Here is a 23,744-nt window from a genome sequence, read left to right as displayed (position 1 = left end):
TTCAGGTGAACACCCAGGTACTTGTATGATTCCACTATGTCAATATCCATCCCCTGGATGTTCAGCAGGGTCAGGGGGAAGTGTCTGCGCCTGCGGAAATCCACCACCAGCTCTTGAGGTTTCCCCGCGTTGATCTGGAGGCGGTTCCACTGGCACCAGTCCACAAAGTCCAGGGTGAGTTCTCTGTACTCCCTGTCGTCCTCATCTGTGATGAAGCCAACGATTGCAGAGTCATCAGAGAACTTCTGCAGGTGACAGCTTGTTGAGCATACATGAAGTCTGCAGTGTAGAGGGTGAAGAGAAAAGGTGCCAAGGCCATTCCTTGTGGGGCCCCCGTGCTGCAGATGACCATGTCAGACGCACAGTTCTGAGACCTCACGTACTGTGATCGGTCTGTGAGGTAGTCCAGGATCCAGGAAGACAGATGATGGTCCACTCCTGTGTGCTGCAGCTTGTCCCTCAGAAGCACAGGCTGAATGGTGTTGAAAGCACTTCAGAAATCAAAGAACATGATTCTCACAGTGCTACCAGGCCTCTCCAGGTGAGAGAGAGCTCGATGTAGCAGGGAGATGACGGCGTCGTCCACCCCGATGCCAGGCTGGTGGGCAAACTGGAGCAGGTCTATTGAGGATGCACAAGGACCAGCCTCTCCAGGGTTTTCATGAGGTGCGACATCAGTGCCACCGGCCTGTAGCTGCTGAGGTCCTTGGGGTGCGAAGTTCTCGGCACCGGTACCACGCAGGGTGTCTTCCACAGCTGTGGTACTCTCCCCAGCTTCAGGCTCATGTTGAACATGTGCTCCACTATCCCACAGAGCTGGTCTCCACATGTCTTCAGCAGCCTGGAGCTGATGCTGTCCAGACCTGCAGCCTCTCTCCTTCATCTTCCTGAGATCGTTCCTCACCTGGATGGTAGTGAGGGACAGATTGGAGCAGGGGGGCTGAGTGGAGGGTGTGAATGGGGGGGGGGATTGTCACTGGTAGGAGAAGCAGTGGGGGGGGGCTGTATGCTGAGTATTGAAGGAAGGGGGGCGGGGCAGAACACCTGGGGTGCAGATGATGGAGGTAGCAGCAAAGGTGAATAGGATGGAGGAGGGGTAGGTGACTGATCAAATCTATTGAAAAACAAGTTCAGATCATTCACCAACCTCTGATCCCCCACAGCCTGGGAATCTGGTTTATTGTGGCCCAAGATGGTTTTGAGGCCCCTCCAGACTCCTCTGGTGTTCTTCTGCTGCAACTGGTCTTCCATCTTTCTTCTGTAATTGTCCTTACCCTCTCTGATCTCCCTCCTAAGCTGCTTCTGTATCTCCTTCTGCTCCTCCTTGACACCTGATTTAAAGGCCCTTTTCTTCTTCTTGAGGAGAGCCTTTATATCCGGAGTAATCCAGGCTTTGCTGTTGGGAAACCACCGTACAGTCTGGGTGGGTATATGCCTCCTTGGTGTTGGCATATGACAAGTCCAGTGTTTTATTGTCCCTGGTGTGGCATGTCACATGGCATGTCACATATTGTCACATATTTTGATGTGTCAGAGAAATGACATAGTTATGGTGTATGAAATGAGAGAATCATTCCATCCTCTTGTTCCTGCTCCTCCACTGCAGCATACTGTAGATGGTCAATGAAGGCAAGACTGGCTCATCACTGCTTGGTCCATAAGAGTCTCCACCCCCATTGCTTGCCTGAAGTGCCCAGTAACTGTGCATGAGACCCCTTCAAGCATTCTCTGTAGAAACCAACTAGATTTAATACCAGTTTTTTCACTTAAAGTGATAGCGGTCTTCCACTGTCTTTCAGATCTTAAGTTGGCCAGCTTTGTCAGTCCAGCTCTAGTAAGAATTCTCTGCACACCGAAAGAGTTCAGTATCCTGCTGAATCCTGCTATCCTGAACAAAGGTGCGTCCCTCTTATGGCCATATGGTTTTGAACTGTCTCTCTCTGGTTTTAAAACTTTTGTCCATGCATTTAAAATTGTCCGAGAAAAGGGAGTTGTCTCTGATAGGTCAATCCCATCGAATTTCAGAAGAAACAGGTGTTTATTGTAGCCCATGTTTTTTACTTTCTGTAACATCAAGCATGCCATGTCTGTCCACACCTGTTTCCTGAGGTAGAAAAAACGTTGTGCCGTCTGTAAACTTAAAGCTGTGACACGGCTGCGGAAGTCAACCAGTCCATGGCCTCCTTCCACCACTGGTAGGTAGAGTACTTAAGGTCTGGTCCAGTCATATCCTCCGCAGAACCAGTTGACCAGTGTCTTTTGGATTTCCTTCACGAGTGCATCTGGTGGTTCCAGAACAGTAAAACGATGCCAGAGCATGGAAGCAATCAGGTTGTTTGAGGCCAAAGCCCTCCCCCTACAGGACAACTGGGGCGGAACCAAGGTCCATCTAGGCAACCGGGCACTTACTTTTTCTAATACTTCTTCCCAGTTTTTCCTCTGGAAGTCACTACTCCCCAGGAAAACACCGAAACACCTAACACCGTCCCTACTCCACTCTTATCCTAGTGGCAGTGTGGCAGTTCTTTATCTAGCCATTGTAATAGAGCGTATCCCTCACATTTAGCCAAGTTCACCTTCGCAGATGATGCTTTTTCATATAGCACCAGATTCTGTTCCAGGGCTTGGATGTCCTCCTGCCTTTCTAATAAAAACAGTGACATCATCCCCATATGCTAAATGATATGTGTTGGCATATATATAAATATATATATATATATAGATAGATATGTTAGATGACGTCGTCCCGAGAGTCAAGGTCAGGACTTTCCCCAACCAGAAGCCCTGGCTTCATGGTGATGTCTGTGCTAAGCTCAGAGCACGGTCCTCCGCCTATAGCTCTGGGGACCTGGAGGCCTTGAGGAAGTCCAGATATGACCTTCAGAGAGCCATCAGAGATACCAAAAGAGCAAGGAGAAGAAAGGGAGAAAGGAACCCAAGGCCTTTTTTCTACTTCCTAGCTTATTATTGGTGGTATTGTCCTTTCCACTCATCATCTCATCCTCCATTCTTCTAATTTCTTGTTCTTCTTCTCTCTCTACTTTGCTGTTGTGTGTCTTGTATATTGCTGGCAAAACATTTTGATTTGCACTTTACCAGTTTCCCACCACATGGCCGGATTTCCAAAGTCTGTCTTTCTTGACCTCCATTCCTCCTAGAAAGTACTGAAAAAATATTTTCCCTGAATGAGCCTTGCATTAAAGTGCCAATAAGGACTGTGTGTTGGATGTACAGATAGGGAGATATCAGCAGTCAATTTAGTGGTGATGTGAAAAAGCGAAAGGTGTTATAGTGGATTTTTTTTAGTCGATTAGAATAGGTGTTATTTAAAATCCTGTCCAGTCTTGCTGCACCTACAGTGTCCTCTGTAACCTTTACCGATATATATTGTTTAACCGTTGGATTTAATTTCCTCCATGGATCTTGTCAGATAATTTGCAATTTGCAATTCCAATCTCCTAACACCATCAGAGAGGTGCTGTCGAACTGTTTGAGTGTGTCATTTAATTTCGGGAAAGTTCTAACCATATCTAAGCCAGTGTTGTGTGCATATACATCATTGAAGATAAAAGGTGTATTTCTAACTGTTGCCTGAACTATTTGGACACCTGCTCTATTTCAGATGCTGAGATATTAGAAGCATCTAGATGCTGAGAGAACAGAATGGCCATACCTGCACTCAGATTGGTCCCATGACTAAGGAAATGTTTTCCTCTCCAGCCCACTTCCCCTTCTACCTCTCATTATATGGAGTGCTGTGTGTTTCCTGGATAAAACTTACATCCAAATTCTCTGTTCTATTCAGCTCGTTCAACATAGCCCTCCTGCCTCTATCCCTCCCTCCATGGATGTTTAAAGTCCCTACTCTGTCACTTGGCACTCACGCCGGGCGGGGCGCCTGGTCGGCTGCGGTGGGGCGCCCCCCCCCCTTGTGCAGGGCGTGGGGGTCTTGCCAGCCCGCCAGTGGGGTTGGTTGTATGTATGCACCCCTGGGGCGCAGGGCCTCCTCGTGCTCCCTGGGACTTGGTCATGCTCCTCGGGCTGGGCGCGGGAATTGCTCCGCGGCCCTCTGGCTTCTCTGGGGGCCCGGGGGTCTTCCGTGGCCACAGGGCGGGGTACCCAGGGATCTCCTGCAGCCAGGGGTTGCCCGCGGGGCCGTGGAGTTCGGGGGGCTTCGGGGCCCCTTGAGCTGCCTGGAGGCGCCGCAACATAATACCGACCTTCTACACCAGTACCAATGGGGATAAGTCATGTACACTTACCGGTGGACATCTTACACACACGTCCACCCACGCACCAAAGCACACATGCACTCACGCACCCCTGCTTGGAGTGCACCCCAGCAACCGGGGGTGCTTTCCCCTCCTTTTCTCCCTTATTTACTGCCATAACTTTGACAGGAAGAGGCCACGGGACCAGTTGTAGTTCCAGTTTTCCTGGACCTAACTGGACCTAAATTCTGTTTTTTCAATACATGTTGTCATTACACATTATTATTTGTCTCACCGTGGTGATTCTCCCCCTCTTGGAGTAGTGATCAGTTGTTATAGATCCAAACATGATGAATAGTTCTCCAAAGAGGGGGGTTGGTGGTGGCTCTCCATAACCAAAACTGTGCTCTTGTCATTCCACAGGGCATCCACAGGACAGAGTTATTGCAGCAGTTCTTGATGATTTAAGAATTAATAAAGAGTTGCATTGCAGGTGGAGAACTTGAACTCCTCTTGCAGACTAACTCTGTCCTGGATGCAAATGGCATACAAATACTCTGTGTTGTATGCCCAGCATGCTGACAGCACAGGTTGAAGAAAAAAAAAAAAAAAATTATGTCCCTACTCTGAAGCACTCCATTAAGAGTAAGAGGAGAAGAAAGCGGTAAAAAAAAATTGAAACCAAACAGCAGAAAGAAAAACCCCTTTGTGCTTCACCCATTCTAGATTTTTGAAGTATTACTCTTGTCTTTCCTCAACTTATTGAGTAGGTCAGGTAAGGAATCAGGTAATTCCTAACCTGATTCCTAACTAGGATGATGGAAGTTATAAGCCGATCGGTATCAAGGAAAAACTCTGTCACATCTAGTGTGTCTGCCATAAGTTGTATCCAAAAACTCAATAAGTTCCTGTTTTGAATATAATTGTTGTTGATCATCTGGAGACCCAACATCAGAAAACTGTGAAATAGAACATCCTCCAACATTTCCTCATCAGTGCGTTCTTAATTTCCAGTGTTGCTGTTATTCTGGGAATCAACTGTCTGGGCTGCCACACCACCCACCTCTGGCTGTCCGCTACTTTCCACCTCCACTAGGTTTTCGCTTTTCATTTTTCCTTTTTTTGGCAGACTGCTTTCCTCCACATCACAGTCAGTTGCTGTATTTTGGTCGTGGCATTAACAGGTTGCTATGCTTCTGGGTGCAGATTCTCCGCTGCTTGCTCTCCAGGCTGTGCGCTCTGACCTGCAGCACCACCTGCAGGCACCACCTGTATGCTTCTTCTGTGGGCAAACCAGCTGTTTATGCCCTACATCACTACGCTGGTGAAAACCAAGAAGTAGCAATTGGCATGTTTCACTCTAAAGGAGACTTATAAAGTTAGCGCTGGGTCGTTCAGGTGCATGAACGCCTGTCTGTGCAGAGAGTGAACATGATGCAGCCTGGTGTCTTTACAGCCAGACAACCACTCGCCAACTTTCCAAAACACGATAGCTCCTGCGCCAACGTTTTGAGTGGTATAAACGGGGGCACGCCTGACACGTCGATCCGTGTGGACGGTACAAATAGCGGTGAAACCCCTACACACCGGTTGTCCAGTGTTACTATTTTTGCAATGAGATCATATACATAGCAATCCTCAATCAAAAACACCACAACAGCCTTCATTCTCGACACGTAAGAAATGTTCTCATGGTTGATCTGTTCCCCCGCAGCCAGGAGAACCTGCTCCACACTGAACTGGGTTCTGTTACCTCACAGCCAGGAGAACCTGCTCTACACTGAACAAGGAGAGAGAGAGAGAGGGAGAAAGAGAGAGGGGAAGAGAGAGAGACAGAGAGAGGGAGAGAGAGAGAGAGAGAGGGAGAGGGAGGAAAGAAAGAGGGAGCGAGAGGGAGAGAGAGAGAGAGCGAGGAAGAGAGAGGGAGAAACAGAAAAGGAGAGAGAGAGGGAGAGAGGGAGAGAAAGAGGGAGAGGGACAAAAGGAAGAGGGAGAGAGAGAGACTTTTTTGACTTTTAAGATTGCTTTATTTGCAGTAAGTCATGTCACAGCAGTAGCAACTTGATCACGAAGGAACCAAAAAAACATAGCAAAAAATCAGAGACAAGTCAGTCAACCGGTAAATAGGCAGCAAGAGTACAGACATCCCTCTTCAGAAATAACTAGGAACGCAGGGATCTGTTTGTTTCTTCACCAGGTTTGAGAGAGAGAAAGAGGGCATGAGAGCGAGGGAGAAAGAGGGAGAGAGACTTTTGACTTTTAAGGTTCCTTTATTTACACTAGTTCATGTCACAATAGCATAACCTATATTATAAAGGAGATAATAAAGCTAAAGATAATAACCACAGGAAATTCACAGGTTAAGAAATAGGGAATCATCCTGGACAGAGCACAGTACTCCCCTAACACCCCAAACACATTTGAAAGTGTCCAATTTTCCAGTCCGTTTGTAGAACTCAAACTCCACCCTAAGGCAGTCTGAGAGCAGACCAATCATCATCTGGGCAGGATCCACTGACCCCTGACCCCTTACAGTGACCATGTCATGGTCGGTCTACAGAGATTGCAAGCGTCCGTTAGGGGAAGCTCCTGGACCAAAGAACTGGGTCCACCTCGACCCTCGCAGAGAGCACAGGTGTGTCACTTTGACGCAGGCGTAGTAGGTGCTCCACGGATGTCTTCAGCAGATGACCTACAGTAACTTGACACACCTAGCCCTGTGCAAGCTGGAGCGCAGACTTGAAGAGGAGAGGAGCTGAGAGTCCAGCAGAGGGTTCCCGAACAAAGGCTCTTCAAACAGCCACATCCCAGGTATAATTGTGATGTCACAGTGGATCTTAAAAACCTGCAGCACTGACTGATAGAAGGGAGTCAGCTCCGTTAAGTCTATCTCCTCAGTTCCTCCTCTAGCAGGCCTCTGGGTGGATGCAGAATGGTCAGTCTGTGCCATAAGGTCGAGGCAACCAATTTATTAGTAGCCAGTACCCCTCCTTTTTCCCAGTTTACCTAAGAAGATGAGGCCTTCTGATAAAACCCTAAACAAACTACTAACCTCTTGACATCATCCTGGTTGTTAATGAAAACATTGACATCATGTGCGTAAGCAGAGATGACCAGAGGCGGGCTCTGTGGTAGCCTTGGTAGGCGGAGCCCACTCCTATTTCTTAAAATATTTAAATAAGGTTCTATATCAAGGGATTAAAGTTGTGTAGAGATGAGAAAGCCCTGGCTAATCCCTCTCTGTACAGGAATCAGACGACTCAACCCCATGCCCACCTTGATCATGCAGGATACTCCTTTGTAAAGAAGCTCTACATATTGAACAAAAACTTTCCCAAATCAAAATGCCTTTAAGGTTAAAAATAAAAAGCCATGGTCCCAACAGTCAAAGGCTTTCTCTTGAGCAAGAGATAAAATACTGTGGCAGTTTCGCCACCACACGCCTTCCAAGTGGCGTTTTCAGGGCCCTCTGGCACAGAGACCCAGAAGACAGGGGGTCGTAAACACCAGTTTATTGTAGAGAGTGGGCTAGCTGGAATTAGCCCAGGAGCAGATTGAACATGTCACAACACAGGCTCCTCTCCTGAGTGTGTGTGAATGGGGGCTTTAACCTTTTGATCGTTAGCCCAACCAATGAGCAATAGGTATGCAGCCACCCTGAACCCAATCACCTAGATCCAGATCAGGTGTGGCTGCTCACCACCCCATCCCAACACCACATACCCCGACACCAAATTGAGCCCAGGGAGACTACCTGGCCGAAGCCTAACCCCAGAGAACAAAAAAAAAATGAATACAGACCGTGACATAGGGTTCCGATACCTAAAACATAGACTCTGACATCGGGTTACTATACCTAAAATGCTAAGATCATGGGATGGTAGCTCAGGAGGTAGAGCTGGTGGTCTAGTGATCCAAAGGTTGCTGGTTCGATCCCAGGCTCCTCCTGCTAGCATGCTGTAGTGTCCTTGAGCAAGACACTTAACCCCTAATTGCTCCTGATGGCTGCGTCCGTCGGTCTTTGAACAATTGTAAGTCGCTTTGGATAAAAGCGTCTGCTAAATGACTAAATGTAAATGTAATGTAAATCATCAGACTCTAAAACTGGGTTTCCATACCTGAAACAAACAAATGTCCAAAAGAATTGAACTGGTCCCCTGGCACATCACGGTCAACAGGCTTTCTTACCCCAGAGCGAGGATGCAGACTCCCCTCCTCTCTTCTGGAGTGTGGGACCTCGAGCTGCTGTGTTGGCTGGTGAAGGTATGGCTGGTCTTGGCTGTCACGGGGGCTACTTAGAAGGGTGGCCTGGCTGCTGGGCTGCTGGATGGTCCCGGCAATGGCTGGTGGGCAGAGTAGCTAGTTGCCAGCGGTTACCTGTGGTGGTTGCTGCGCCGATTCTCACACGGTCCTCCGCCTATCCCCCTAGGTGCTGCTGCTGGCATTTAGGAGAGGGTTGGTGCTGGGGCTGCCCGTTGAACAGCTGGTGGCACTTCTGTGTCCCTTCCCTATGACGGAGAGTCCCTGTTCAGGTGCCAGTGTTGCAGTTTCGCCACCACACGCCACCCAAGTGGCGTTTTCAGGGCCCTCCGGCACAGAGACTCAGACGGGTGTTGTAAACACTTGTTTATTGTAGGGAGTGGGCTAGCTCGAATTAGCCCAGGAGCAGATTGAACCTGTCAAGACACGGGCTCCTCTTCTGAGTGTGTGTGGGAATGGGGGCTTTAACTTGTTGCTCGTTAGCCCAACCAACGAGCAACAGGTAAAGGTCTCCAGTTTTTGAGCAAAGCCAAGTCTCCTTTCTTGGGTATGAGAGAGCGAGCTGCCCACCGAGAGGAGACTGGTAGTGCACCAGTCCACACAGACTCCAGCTGCACCTGGTGAGATCTTCTTCTATCAGTCTCCAGAAATGTTTATAAAACTCTGGAGGCAGACCGACTATTCCAGGAGAACGCCCAGATCCCAGCTGGCCCACAGCAGAGGTGAGCTCCTCCATTCGGAAGGCAGCGTCCAAGGTGACCTGCTCCCCAACCTCCAGCCGGGGCAGCCCCTGAAAAAGCTCAGCAGAGTCCTCCATCCTGTAGAGGGTGGTGTAGAAGGCCACCGCATGCTTCCTCATCTCCCCTGGGTTGGTGGTCACCGGTGGACAGTTTAGGACAGGTGTGGTTAGTCTAAGAAAAGTGTGGTCAGTGTAGGACAGGTGTGGTCAGTGTAGGACAGGTGTGGTCAGTGTAGGACAGGTGTGGTCAGTGTAAGACAGGTGGGGTCAGTGTAGGACAGGTGTAGGACAGGTGTGGTCAGTCTAAGAAAAGTGTGGTCAGTGTAGGACAGGTGTGGTCAGTGTAGGACAGGGGTGGTCGGTGTAAGATAGGTGTGGTCAGTGCAGGACAGGAGTGGTCAGTGCAGGACAGGTGTGGTCAGTGTAAGACAGGTGGGGTCAGTGTAGGACAGGTGTAGGACAGGTGTGGTCAGTGTAAGACAGGTGTAGAACAGGTGTGGTCAGTCTAAGACAGGTGTGGTCAGTGTTAGACAGGTGTGGTCAGTGTAGGACAGGTGTGGTCAGTGTAGGACAGGTGTAGGACAGGTGTGGTTCAGTGAAAGACAGGTGTGGTCAGTGTTAGACAGGTGTGGTCAGTGTAGGACAGGTGTGGTAGAGACAGACATGCACTGTGATGAACAAAAGATGGCCGTGCTCCTCAGGGAGGGACACACCACGCCCCCAGCTGGTCGCTTCATCATTACATTTACATTACATTTAGTCATTGATCAGACGCTTTTATCCAAAGCCACTTACAATTGTTCAAACACCGACGGACGCAGCCATCAGGAGCAATTAGGGGTTAAGTGTCTTGCTCAAGGACACTACAGCATGCTAGCAGGAAGAGCCTGGGATCCAACCAGCAACCTTTAGATCACTAGACCACCAGCTCTACCGCCTGAGCTACCATCCCCATAGAGCCACCTGCCCTCTACATACTGGTACTTTTTATTTATTATTGACTTACTTTTTACTTTTATTGTAATTATTCATATTATTACTGTTGTTATTATTATGGGGTTAAATGATAATGATTGTCAATGTTATTAATGTTATTATTATGGGGTTGATATGTTATGTATCTAATGTTGTTGTTGAGGTCTACCTGCCTTCTAACTTTGGAAATGCTGTTGTTATAACTGTCATCAAATAAAGATCAACTGAATTGAATTGAATTGAATTTAATTTAATTGAGAGAGAGAAGGGACAGAGGTAGAGTGAGGGAGAAAAAGGGAGAGAGGGAGAAAGATAAAGGGAGAGAGTGAGACAGAGAGAGAGAGAGAGAAAGAGAGAGAGAGAGAGAAAGAGGGAGAGAGGAAGAGAGAGTGAGGGAGGGAGAGAGAGCGAGAGAGAGAAAGAGGGAGATAGAGGGGGAAAGAGGGGGAGAGGGGGAGGGAGAATGAGGGACAGAGAGAGAGAGAGACAAAGAGGGAGAGAGGGAGAGAAAGTGAGGGAGAGAGCGAGAAAGAGGGACAGAGGGAGAGAGAGGGAGAGCGAGGGGGAGAGAGAAAGAGGGACAGAGGGAGAGAGAGCAAGAGCGAGGGAGAGAGAGGGAGAGAGAGAGCGAGAAAAAGGGAGAGAGGGACAGAGGGAGAGAGGGAGAACAAGCGAGGGAGAGGGAGAGGGAGAGACAGAGAGAGGGAGAGAGAGAGAGTGGGAGGGAGAGAAAGAGGGAGAGAGAGAGCATGAGGGAAGGAGAGAAAGAGAAAGAGGGACAGAGGGAGAGAGAGAGCACATCTGAATCTTCAAACCGATGACAGGTAAATTGATTATTGGTTAGAAGGTCTGACCTCTCTCTCCACTTCGTCCAGTGATGCATAGTACTTGGACCACCAATCCAGTTCCTCCTTCTCAGGAGACTCCTCCTCCAGCTCCACACCCTTTTTCCTCAGCTTCATCAGCTGGTTCTGGAGGAGGCAACATAGGTTAGTCTCCTTAAATATAAGGAGAGGAGGAGAGGAGATAGGAGGAGGAGAGGAAGAGATAGGAGGAGGAGAGGAGATAGGAGGAAGAGAGTTACCGTGACGATGTTGAAAGACCTGATGGGGATCTTGGACTGTTTGATGGACAGACTGAGGCCGAGGTTCTTCATCGCAGCCAGAGAGTCTGGCTTCATCGTACTCTTCCTCACTGCAAATAAACACTCTGAGCTACAAGTACTTTCAGACACAAACTCTGGACAATGTCCAGACCTGATTATCTGGACATTGTCCAGATAATAAAGTCTGGACATTGTCTGCAGTTGCCCTTTCACACATGCAGCACACACAACTGGAGATTGTCTGTGTCAGTCGAGTTCACACCACCTGAAAAAACTCTGTTTAAATGAGGGGCAGAGCCTGGGTAGAGCATGCAAGAGGCAGGACGTGACGCGATGGCGCTGCAGAGTTCAAGCACACACAAGATGGCGGATGGACTACCAACTTATCATTAGTTGTGACTTTTTTATGTAGACACTCCCTGTATTTTGACGTAGCCGAGATATAAACGAAAGAGTGGAAAGGAATATAAAGGAAAGCAGAAAGGAGTAGGAAGCAGCTACGCTCCGGCCCGTCTTCACCCTCTGCAATTGGGCATGGTGATGACGTCTCTATCATGCACCAGTCGGATGATAGATCAGTCATCAACACGCGACACGCCCACTCACTCGCTGTGAATGCTCCGGACAATAACCTGCTCTGTTCACACATAGCGCTCAGTCTGACATTATGCAGACTGTGTACTAGGGTGCTGGCTGGGTACAGTCCGGGTAATGTCTGGTACAAATGATTCAGACATTTGCGCTTTCCAAGAGTCTATAGGGGTGTGGTTCGGTCGATACTGCACACATGCACTCTAATTCTAAATTAGTAAAAAACACAATTTAATTCAGGGTTCATGTTTTGCCGAACAGCACCAGAAGAAAGCATTTAGCTTGGTGGGGAACATTTCAAGATTCAAGATTCAAGAGGTTTATTCATTTGCTGGGAATGACTGGTTTATAGTTAGATACTGACCAAACAAAAGAAGTTGCTTAGCAACCTCCCAAAATCTGTGTTTAAGTGACAATTATCAACTTTTTTTCTGGCAAACTTTCAGTACACCACGTGGACCCTCGCAGCTATGCAGACATGGATCCTTTTGGACCTCAGGTATTACTGACCGCTGACCCCTGCTGCTCAGTCTGTTCCACTTCTGACGCCAAACATACTGATTGTAAAGAGCTTTGGACAAAACAGTCAAATTAAATAAAATTAAATTAAATGTAATTCAATATGAATAAGGTTCCAAAATACAAACGTTCTGCTAAAGGATGCCTCCAGGGGGCGCTGTAGGATGCCAAGTGCCACAAAGAACATTAAATAAAACTTTTAAAAACTCTAGGAACTCTATTGGTTATGGCTATGAAATGTGCTGGATTTGGGGAGAACATGCAAACTCCACACAGAAAGGCTCCTATTTGGGTTATCTCCCAAATAGGAGCCTTTGGGTTGGGCCTAGGGTTTCCTCCACCTCACGTCAGTAAGGACCCCCCTCAAAAACATGCACCATCATCGTCTGACCAGCGATGGACACTTATCACCTGGTCCCCGGGCGCGTCCACGTTTGCTGCCCACTGCTCCTGGCTGTGCCCCCGGAGGAAGGACAAGCCAGGATGGGTCAAAAGCAGAGGAACCATTTCACCAGCACCATCAAAGCATGTGCGTGTGTGTGTGTGTGTGCAAGCATGTGTTGTAGTGTGGTGTGTTGCGTGACGAATAAAGACTGTTTCTTTCTTCTTTTCTTGTATTTTATCTTTATAAAGTGTCTTATCTTATTGGTCGTTGTTTTGAACTCAACCAGGGTGAAGGCAAAGGTGAGTTCACAGACGGATGGGCAATAAAGATTGTAGAGCACTGGACTCACCTATCCTTGGCTCCTCCTCCTCCTCCTCCTCTTCGTCTAGCTCTGCCCCCAGCTCTGGGGGGGCGAATGCCAGCAGGCTGGTCACCTGGTGGCTTCCCACCAGGGCTGTGCGGCCAAACGCTCGCTGCTCCACCACAAACACCGTCAGCGGTGGGTGCAGATAGGCCTGCTCTGGAAGCTCCTGATTGGACAAGGACAAATAAGGGGCTGCTCTGGAAGCTTCTGATTGGACAATAAAAATAAGAGGCTGCTCTGAAAGCTCCCAACTGGACAAGGAGAAAAAAGGGGCTGCTCTGGAAGCTCCCGATTGGACAAGAAGAAATAAGAGGCCACTCTGGAAGCTCCCGATTGGACAAGGAGAAATAAGAGGCTGCTCTGGAAGCTCCTGAAAGCTCCCAATTGGACAAAAATAAATAAGAGGCTGCTCTGGAAACTCCCAATTGGACAAGGAGAAATAAGAGGCTGCTTTGGAAGCTCCTAATTGGACAAGAAGAAATATAAGGCTGCTCTGGAAGCTCCTGATTGGACAAGGAGATATGAGGGGCTGCTCTGGAAGCTCCTGATTGGACAAGGAGAAATAGGAGGCTGCTCTGGAAGCTCCTGATTAGGTAAGAAGAAATAAGGGGCTGCTTTGGAAGCTCCTGATTGGACAAGAATAAATAAGAGGCTGCTCTGGAAGCTCCTCATTGGACAAGGAGAAATTAGAGGCTGCTCTGGAAGCTCTTGATTGGACAAGGAGAATTAAGAGGCTGCTCTGGAAGCTCATGATTGGACAAGAAAAAAACAAGAGGCTGCCTTGGAAGCCCCTGATTGGACAATAAGAAATAAGAGGCTGCTCTGGAAGCTCCTAACTGGACAAGAATAAATAACAGGCTGCTCTCAAAGCTCCTGATTGGACAAGAACAAATACTCTGGAAGATGGAACAGCACTAAAGCCAATATCAGTAGTATTATTAGTAGTAGTACTAAGACTACTAAAACCAATATCAGTAGTAGTTGTTGTAGTAGTAATAACACCACTAAAGCCAATATCAGTAGTGGCAGTAGAAGTTGTAGTTGTAGTAGTACTAACTTGGCTTACTTACTTAACTTACACTGTGCAACAAACTGGATCAACCTATATTCAACTTTATTGTTCATCACATGTCAATTGATTTGCCAACATTAATAAAACATTGAGCAAGACACTTAACCCCTAATTGCTGCTGATGGCTGCATCCATCGGTGTTTGAATAATTGTAAGTCGCTTTGGATAAAAGCGTCTCCTAAATGACTAAATGTAATGTAAATGTATTTACACAAATACCCAAAGAAATGGCAATTTCAGTGTTATTTTTTTATTAAAATGTATTGTAAGCGTTATTTTTTTATATTCAAATTCTATTTGAATTTGGTTCCTGCAGCCGTACAACACAGCTGAACGGCTGCTGTGCAGTGACGGTATGCACTACTACAAATGCCAGTTCCTATTCACGCAGTACGCTTTACAGGTTAATATCTTGCAGAGTTGAATTCTTGAGGAGGCAGAACATTAAATTAGCAAAACAAAAACGGCCGGTTCATGGTCCAGCACAAGCTATGGAATGGAATTTGGATTGGCACGTGGATCGACGACACCGGTCTGTCATGATCTCCGCCTTCATCTACCTTCCCCTCCCTCTCCTTACCTGTCTCATTAATCCAACTCCATTCACCTGCGCACACAGCTGTTCCCGATCTGAAATCTAACCACTATATAAGCCTCTCTCACCAGTCACCCATTGCCAGATTGTCTTCGATGCTTGCACCAGACTCTCCAGCGTTCTCCGGACTGATTCCCCGCTACCGACTCTGCCTCGCTCCGGCCACGTAGCGACCAGTAGTAGTTGTAATAGTGGAGGAAGCAGTAGCTCAGGAGGTAGAACAGGCCGTCTAGTAATCTGAAGTAGTATACTTGAGTAAGACACTTTATATATACACATCTGTGATGCACCTGGACATTTCATCAGCATTGTATCCTGGGATCATTAGGTGTTTCGGGTCTTGCAACAGACACCCTCGCCCAGGCGACCCAGCCAGGATTGATCAAGTAGTCCTGGCTTGTGTCCAGGTAGCACTACCTCACCCACACCTCTCCTCTCCTGATCCACAGCCACCTTGAGGCAATTTGAGCTGCCTCTGTGACCATCTTTATGGCCCTTTGCCTCTGCACTCCTGTGATGCCCAGCATGTTATAGGCCCTACAGAGGGACTGGCCATCGAAACCACTACTCCCTACTTCGATGGGCTCACACCTCGCTCGCCAAACAATAGCACGGCACTGTTCAATCAACTCAGCGTACTTGCCTCTCTTCCTCTCACTGGCTTCCTCGATGCTGTCTTCCCAAGGGGGAGTTCCAACAGGATGACCTGCTTTGAGGCTTCGGAGAGCAGCGCCATGTTTGGCGTCAATGTTGTGACAGCAACAGTTACTGGGAACTTGAGTTGCTTCCCCAGGTCAACCTTCAGCTCCCAGTCCCGTGCAGTTGAGAGCAGGCCGGAGGAGGAGGTCCTGGAAGCTGTTGTTGGCCTCTGACCAGCTCTGATGAAAGCGATGGTTTTCTTCACTGGGCGGATGCGCTCGCAGTGGTTAATTCCAATGCAGATGGTGTCGGCGATGACCTTAAGGACTTAGTCGTGACCCCAAAGGTAGCGCCCCTCATCCAGGGCTTTCGAGCAGCAGCTAAAAAGTGCTCCAGCGTCCCTCTCCTCTGGAACTGGTCACTTAACCCCTCATTGCTCCTGATGGCTACATCCATCGGTGTATGAAGAAAAGTCACTTTGGACAAAAGCATCTGCTAAATGATGATGTAAAGTAGTCGTACTAACACTACCAAAGCCAATCCCAGTAGTAGTAGTAGACGTAGTAGTATTAGTAGTAGTAGTAGTAGTAGTAGTAGTAGTAGTAGAAGTAGTAACACCACTCATGCCAATATAAATTATAATACTCACAACATCAAAGTATCGTACTACTTCTTTGAAGTTGGGGTGAGTTTTATAGCTCAGCATCTCCTCGGAGTCCAGTTGCTTCCCACCACATTCCACTCTCACCAGGGGGCGCTCTACCTCAAAAAGCTGGACCCTCTTCAGGTCCCTAAGACCCCAGAACAACACCTGTACAGGAAACAGGGAACACATGCTTCATAAGATGGTTCACAAATTCATTGCAATCAATCACATAAGAAATATTCAATTAGTTGTTTGCATTATTTTCAGAACTGGTTCACTCCTAGTGTGTAGTAGTGTTTAGTAGCAGTGTGTATCAGTATGTAGCAGTGTGTAGTAGCAGTGTGTAGTAGTAGAGTCGTAGTACCAGTGTGTAGCAGTGTGTAGTAGTGTGCAGTCCTAGTCTGTAGTAGTAGTGTGTAGTAGTGTGTAGCAGTGTGTAGTAGCAGTGTGTAGCAGTGTGTAGTAGTAGTGTATAGTAGCAGTGTGTAGAAGCAGTGTGTAGCAGTGAGTAGTAGCAGTGTATAGTAGCAGTGTGTAACAGTGTCTAGTATTGTGTAGTAGTAGTGTGAAGTAGCAGTGTGTAGCAGTGTGTACTAGTGTATAGTAGTAGTGTGTAGTAGCAGTGTGTAGCAGTGTGTAGTATCAGTGTGTAGCAGTGTGTAGCAGTGTGTAACAGTGTGTAGTAGCAGTGAGTAATAGCAGTGTCTAATAGTGTGTAGTAGCAGTGTGTAGTAGTCTGTGGTAATAGTAGTGTGTTTTAGTGTGGAGCAGTGTGTTTTAATAGTGTGTAGTAGCAGTTTGTGCCAGTATTTAGCAGTGTGCAGTAGTGTTTAGTAGTAGTGTGTAGTACTGTGTAGCAGTGTGTTGTAGCATTGTGCAGCAGTGTTTAGTAGAGTGTATTAGCAGTGTGTAGAAGTGTGTAGTAGTGTGTAGTAGCAGTGTGTAGTAACTGTGTGTATAAGCATTGTGTAGTACTGTGAAGTAGCAGTATGTAGTAGTGTGTAGTAGCCAAGTGTAGGAGTTTGTAGTAGTGTGTAGTTGCAGTGTGTAGTAGCAGTGTGTAGCAGTGTGTAGTTGCAGTGTGTATAAGCAGTGTGTATTAGCAGTGTGTAGTAGTGTGTAGTAGCAGTGTGTAGCAGTGTGTACTGGTGTGTAGTAGTAGTAGTATGTAGTAGCAGTCTGTAAAAGCAGTGTGTAACAGTGTGTAGTAGTGTGTAGTAGTAGTGTGTAGCAGTGTGTAGTAGTGGGTAGTAGCAGTGTGTAACAATGTGTAGTAGCAGTGTGCAGCATTGTGTAGTAGCAGTTTGTGTAATGTATAGCAGTGTGTTGTAGTTTGTAGTAGCAGTGTGTAGTAGCGGTGTGCAGCATTGTGTAGTTGCAGAATGTAGTAGTGTGTAGTAGCCATGTGTAGGAGTTTGTAGTAGTGTGTAGTTGCAGTGTGTAGTAGTGTGGAGCAGTCTGTTGTAGCAGTGTGTAGTGGCGTGTAGTAGCAGTGTGTAGTACTGTCTAGTAGTGTGTAGTAGCAGTGTGTAGTAGCAGTGTGTAGCAGTGTGTAGTTGCAGTGTGTATAAGCAGTGTGTATTAGCAGTGTGTAGTAGTGTGTAGTAGCAGTGTGTAGCAGTGTGTACTGGTGTGTAGTAGTAGTAGTATGTAGTAGCAGTCTGTAAAAGCAGTGTGTAACAGTGTGTAGTAGTGTGTAGTAGTAGTGTGTAGCAGTGTGTAGTAGTGGGTAGTAGCAGTGTGTAACAATGTGTAGTAGCAGTGTGCAGCATTGTGTAGTAGCAGTTTGTGTAATGTATAGCAGTGTGTTGTAGTTTGTAGTAGCAGTGTGTAGTAGCAGTGTGCAGCATTGTGTAGTTGCAGAATGTAGTAGTGTGTAGTAGCCATGTGTAGGAGTTTGTAGTAGTGTGTAGTTGCAGTTTGTAGTTGTGTGTAGTAGTGTGTTGTAGCAGTGTGTAGTAGTGTGTAGTAGCCGTGTGTAGTAGTTTGTAGCAGTGTGTTGTAGCAGTGTGTAGCAGTGTGTAGTAGTGTGTAGTAGCAGTGTGTAGTAGTGTGTAGTAACAGTGTGTAGTAGTAGTGTGTGTAATGTGTAGCAGTGTGTTGTAGTGTGTTGTAACAGTGTGTAGTAGCAGTGTGTAGTAGCAGTCTGTTGTTGTAGTAGTGTGTTGTACCAGTGTGCAGTAGTCTGTAGTAGTAGTAATGTGTTGTAGTGTGTAGCAGTGTGTTGTAACAGCGTGTATTAGCAGTGTGTGGCAGTGTTTAGCACTGTGCAGTAGTGTGGAGTAGTAGTGTGTAGTAGCAGTCTGAGTAGCAGTGCATAGTAGTGTGAAGTACCAGTGTGTAGTAGCAGTGTGTAGTAGCAGTCTGTTGTTGTAGTAGTGTGTTGTACCAGTGTGCAGTAGTCTGTAGTAGTAGTAATGTGTTGTAGTGTGTAGCAGTGTGTTGTAACAGCGTGTATTAGCAGTGTGTGGCAGTGTTTAGCACTGTGCAGTAGTGTGGAGTAGTAGTGTGTAGTAGCAGGATGTAGCAGTGTGTGGTAGTGTGAAGTAGTGTGTAGCAGTGTGTAGCAGCATAGAGTAGCATTGTGCAGAAGTGTTTAGTGGCAGTATGTAGTAGAGTGTATTAGCAATGTGTAGAAGTGTGCAATAGTGTGTAGTAGCAATGTGTAGTCATAGTGTGTTTAAGCATTGTGTAGTACTGTGAAGTAGCGTGTAGAAGTAGTGTGTAGTCGCAGTATGTAGTAGTGTGTAGCAGTGTGTAGTAGCAGTGTGTAGTCCCAGTGTGTAGTAGTGTGTATTAGCAGTGTGTAGTAGCAGTGTGTAGTCCCAGTGTGTAGTAGTGTGTATTAGCAGTGTGTAGCAGTGTTTAGTAACAGGGTGCAGCATTGTGTAGTAGCAGTGTGTAGTAACAGGGTGCAGCATCGTGTAGTAGTAGTGTGTAGTGTGGAGCAGTCTGTTTTAGCAGTGTGGAGAAGTGTGTAGTCGCAGTGTGTAGTAGCAGCGTGTAGCAGTGTGTAGTAGTGGAAGGGTGTAGCAGTGTGTTGTAGTGTGTAGTAGCAGTGTGTAGTATTAGTGTATAGAAGCAGTGTGTAGCAGTGTGTAGTAGCAGTGTGTAACAGTGTGTAGTAGTGTGTAGTAGTAGTGTGAAGTAGCAGTGTGTAGCAGTGTGTACTAGTGTATAGTAGTAGTGTGTAGTAGCAGTGTGTAGCAGTGTGTAGTATCAGTGTGAAGCAGTGTGTAGCAGTGTGTAGCAGTGTCTAGTAGCAGTCAGTAATAGCAGTGCGTAATAGTGTGTAGTAGCAGTGTGTAGTAGTCTGTAGTAATAGTAGTGTGTTTTAGTGTGGAGCAGTGTGTTTAAATAGTGTGTAGTAGCAGTTTGTGCCAGTATTTAGCAGTGTGCAGTAGTGTTTAGTAGTAGTGTGTAGTAGTGTGTAGCAGTGTGTTGTGTATGTAGTAGCAGCGTGTAGCAGTGTGTAGTAGCATTGTGCAGCAGTGTTTAGTAGCAGTATGTAGTAGAGTTTATTAGCAGTGTGTAGAAGTGTGTAGTAGTGTGTATAAGCATTGTGTAGTACTGTGAAGTAGCAGTGTGTTGTAGTTGTAGTAGCAGTGTGTAGTATTAGTGTGTAGTAGCAGTGTGTAGCAGTGTGTACTGGTGTGTAGTAGTGTGTAGTAGTAGTAGTGTGTAGTAACAGTGTGTAGCAGTGTGTACTAGTGAATAGTAGTAGTGTGTAGTAGCAGTGTGTAGTAGTGTGTAGTAGCAGTTTGTAGCAATGTGTAGTAGCAGTGTGCAGCATTGTGTAATAGCAGTATGTGTAATGTGTAGCAGTGTGTTGTAGTGTGTAGTAGCAGTGTGTAGCAGTGTGTAGTAGCAGTGCGTAGTAGTGTGTAGTACCAGTGTGTAGTAGCAGTCTGTAGTAGTAGTAGTAATGTGTTGTAGTGTGTAGCAGTGTGTTGTAACAGCGTGTAGCAGCAGTGTGTGGCAGTGTTTAGCAGTGTGCAGTAGTGTGTAGCAGTGTGTTGTGTATGTAGTAGCAGCATGAAGCGGTGTGTAGTAGCATTGTACAGCAGTGTTTAGTAGCAGTATGTAGTAGAGTGCATTAGCAGTGTGTAGAAGTGTGTAGTAGTGTGTAGTAGCAGTGTGTAGTAACTGTGTATAAGCATTGTGTAGTACTGTAAAGTAGCAGTGTGTTGTAGTTTGTAGTAGCAGTGTGTAGCAGTGTGTAGTATTAGTGTATAGTAGCAGTGTGTAGCAGTGTTTAGTAGAGTGTAGAAGCAGTGTGTAGTAGCAGTGTGTAGCAGTGTGTAGCAGTGTGTAGTAGTAGTGTGTAGTAGCAGTGTGTAGAAGCAGTGTGTAGCAGTGTGTACTGGTGTGTAGTAGTAGTGTGTAGTAGCAGTGTGTAGAAGCAGTGTGTAGCAGTGTGTAGTAGTAGTGTGTAGTGGCAGTGTGTAACAGTGTGTAGTAGTGTGTAGTAGTAGTAGTTTGTAGTAACAGTGTGTAGCAGTGTGTACTAGTGTATAGTAGTAGTGTGTAGTCGCAGTGTGTAGCAGTGTGTAGTAGTGTGTAGTAGCAGTGTGTAGCAATGTGTAGTAGCAGTGTGCAGCATTGTGTAGTAGCAGTTTGTGTAATGTATAGCAGTGTGTTGTAGTTTGTAGTAGCAGTGTGTAGTAGCAGTGTGCAGCATTGTGTAGTTGCAGAATGTAGTAGTGTGTAGTAGCCATGTGTAGGAGTTTGTAGCAGTGTGTAGTAGTGTGTAGTAGCCGTGTGTAGTAGTGTGTAGCAGTGTGTTGTAGTGTGTAGTAGCAGTGTGTAGCAGTGTGTAGTAGTGTGTAGTAGCAGTGTGTAGTAGTAGTAGTGTGTAGCAATGTGTAGGATTAGTGTGTAGAAGCAGTGTGTAGCAGTGTGTACTGGTGTGTAGTAGTAGTGTGTAGTGGTAGTGTGTAGAAGCAGTGTGTAGCAATATGTAGTAGCAGTGTGCAGCATTGTGTAATAGCAGTATGTGTAATGTGTAGCAGTGTGTTGTAGTGTGTAGGAGCAGTGTGTAGCAGTGTGTAGTAGCGGTGTGTATAAGCGGTGTATAGTACTGTGTAGCAGTGTGTAGTAGCAGTGTGCAGCACTGTGTAGTAGCAGTATGTGTAATGTGTAGCAGTGTGTTGTAGTGTGTTGTAACAGTGTGCAGTAGCAGTGTGTAGTAGCAGTGTGTAGTAGCAGTCTGTTGTTGTAGTAGTGTGTTGTACCAGTGTGCAGTAGTCTGTAGTAGTAGTAATGTGTTGTAGTGTGTAGCAGTGTGTCGTAACAGCGTGTAGTAGCAGTGTGTGGCAGTGTTTAGCAGTGTGCAGTAGTGTGGAGTAGTAGTGTGTAGTAGCAGTGTGTAGTAACAGTGTGTAGCAGTGTGTACTGGTGTGTAGTAGTAGTGTGTAGTAGCAGTGTGTAGAAGCAGTGTGTAGCAGTGTGTAGTAGTAGTGTGTAGTGGCAGTGTGTAACAGTGTGTAGTAGTGTGTAGTAGTAGTAGTTTGTAGTAACAGTGTGTAGCAGTGTGTACTAGTGTATAGTAGTAGTGTGTAGTCGCAGTGTGTAGCAGTGTGTAGTAGTGTGTAGTAGCAGTGTGTAGCAATGTGTAGTAGCAGTGTGCAGCATTGTGTAGTAGCAGTTTGTGTAATGTATAGCAGTGTGTTGTAGTTTGTAGTAGCAGTGTGTAGTAGCAGTGTGCAGCATTGTGTAGTTGCAGAATGTAGTAGTGTGTAGTAGCCATGTGTAGGAGTTTGTAGCAGTGTGTAGTAGTGTGTAGTAGCCGTGTGTAGTAGTGTGTAGCAGTGTGTTGTAGTGTGTAGTAGCAGTGTGTAGCAGTGTGTAGTAGTGTGTAGTAGCAGTGTGTAGTAGTAGTAGTGTGTAGCAATGTGTAGGATTAGTGTGTAGAAGCAGTGTGTAGCAGTGTGTACTGGTGTGTAGTAGTAGTGTGTAGTGGTAGTGTGTAGAAGCAGTGTGTAGCAATATGTAGTAGCAGTGTGCAGCATTGTGTAATAGCAGTATGTGTAATGTGTAGCAGTGTGTTGTAGTGTGTAGGAGCAGTGTGTAGCAGTGTGTAGTAGCGGTGTGTATAAGCGGTGTATAGTACTGTGTAGTAGCAGTGTGCAGCACTGTGTAGTAGCAGTATGTGTAATGTGTAGCAGTGTGTTGTAGTGTGTTGTAACAGTGTGCAGTAGCAGTGCGTAGTAGTGTGTAGTACCAGTGTGTAGTAGCAGTGTGTAGTAGAAGTCTGTTGTTGTAGTAGTGTGTTGTACCAGTGTGCAGTAGTCTGTAGTAGTAGTAATGTGTTGTAGTGTGTAGCAGTGTGTCGTAACAGCGTGTAGTAGCAGTGTGTGGCAGTGTTTAGCAGTGTGCAGTAGTGTGGAGTAGTAGTGTGTAGTAGCAGGATGTATCAGTGTGTAGTAGTGTGAAGTAGTGTGTAGCAGTGTGTTGTGTATGTAGTAGCATTGTGCACAAGTGTTTAGTGGCAGTATGTAGTAGAGTGTATTAGCAGTGTGTAGAAGTGTGCAGTAGTGTGAAGTAGCAGTGTGTAGGAGTGTGTAGTAGCAATGTGTAGTAATAGTGTGTTTAAGCATCGTGTAGTACTGTGAAGTAGCAGTGTGTAATAATGTGTAGCAGTGTGTTGTAGTTTGTAGTAGCAGTGTCTAGCAGTGGGTAGTAGCAGTGTGCAGCATTGTGTAGTAGCAGTATGTAGTAGTGTGTAGTAGCAGTGTGTAGGAGTGTGGAGCAGTCTGTTGTAGCAGTGTGGAGTAGTGTGTAGTCGCAGTGTGTAGTAGTGTGTAGTAGCAGTGTGTTTTAGTGTGTATTAGCAGTGTGTAGTAACAGCGTGTATTAGCAGTGTGTAGTAGCAGTGTGGAGTAGCAGTGTGTAGTCATGTGTAGCAGTGTGTTGTGGCAGTGTCTACCAGTCTGCAGAAGTGTGTAGTAGTGTGTAGTAGAATTGTGTAGTAGGAGTTTGCAGCATTGTGTAGTAGCAGTGTGTAGCAGTGTGGACTGGTGTGTAGTATTAGTTTGTAGTAGCAGTGTGTATAATCAGTGTGTATTAGCAGTGTGTAGTAGCAGTGTAGCAGTGCGTTGTAGTGTGTAGTCGCAGCGTGTAGTAGAGTATGTAGCAATGTATAGTAGCAGTGTGTAGTAACAGCGTGTATTAGAAGTGTGTAGTAACAGTGTTGAGTAGCAGTTTGCAGCATTGTGTAGTAGCAGTGTGCAGCAGTGTGTTGTAGCAGAGTGCAGCATTGTGTAGTAGCAGTGTGTAGCAGTGTGGACTGGTGTGTAGTATTAGTTTGTAGTAGCAGTGTGTATAATCAGTGTGTATTAGCAGTGTGTAGTAGCAGTGTAGCAGTGCGTTGTAGTGTGTAGTCGCAGCGTGTAGTAGCAGTATGTAGCAATGTATAGTAGCAATGTGTAGTAACAGCGTGTATTAGAAGTGTGAAGTAACAGTGTTGAGTAGCAGTTTGCAGCATTGTGTAGTGTGTGTGTATATATATATATATATATATATATATATATATATATATATATATATATATATATATATATATGTGCAGCAGTGTGTAGTAGCAGAGTGCAGCATTGTGTAGTAGAAGTGTGGAGTAGTGTGTAGTAGCAGTGTGTAGGAGT

General features: G+C 46.4%; 1 protein-coding gene across 1 annotated transcript in view; it reads right to left on the bottom strand.

Annotated features, from left to right (window-relative positions):
• The window catches only part of fer1l4 (fer-1 like family member 4), a gene marked incomplete at its 5' end in the record, with an annotated part of 121,319 nt that overhangs the window by 19,977 nt on the left and 77,598 nt on the right, over window positions 1-23,744 (bottom strand). The window contains 4 exons of the mRNA XM_080001224.1: window positions 11,040-11,156; window positions 11,270-11,379; window positions 13,135-13,315; window positions 16,105-16,266. Coding sequence (XP_079857350.1) covers window positions 11,040-11,156; window positions 11,270-11,379; window positions 13,135-13,315; window positions 16,105-16,266 — 570 coding nt within the window. The remainder of the gene's footprint in view (window positions 1-11,039; window positions 11,157-11,269; window positions 11,380-13,134; window positions 13,316-16,104; window positions 16,267-23,744) is intronic.

The sequence above is a fragment of the Zeus faber genome, assembly GCF_960531495.2.
Source record: "Zeus faber genome assembly, chromosome: 5".
In the NCBI taxonomy this organism is placed as follows: Eukaryota; Metazoa; Chordata; class Actinopteri; order Zeiformes; family Zeidae; genus Zeus; species Zeus faber.
Note: the sequence above shows the minus strand (reverse complement) of the source record. Positions and strands in the feature narration are given on the sequence as shown.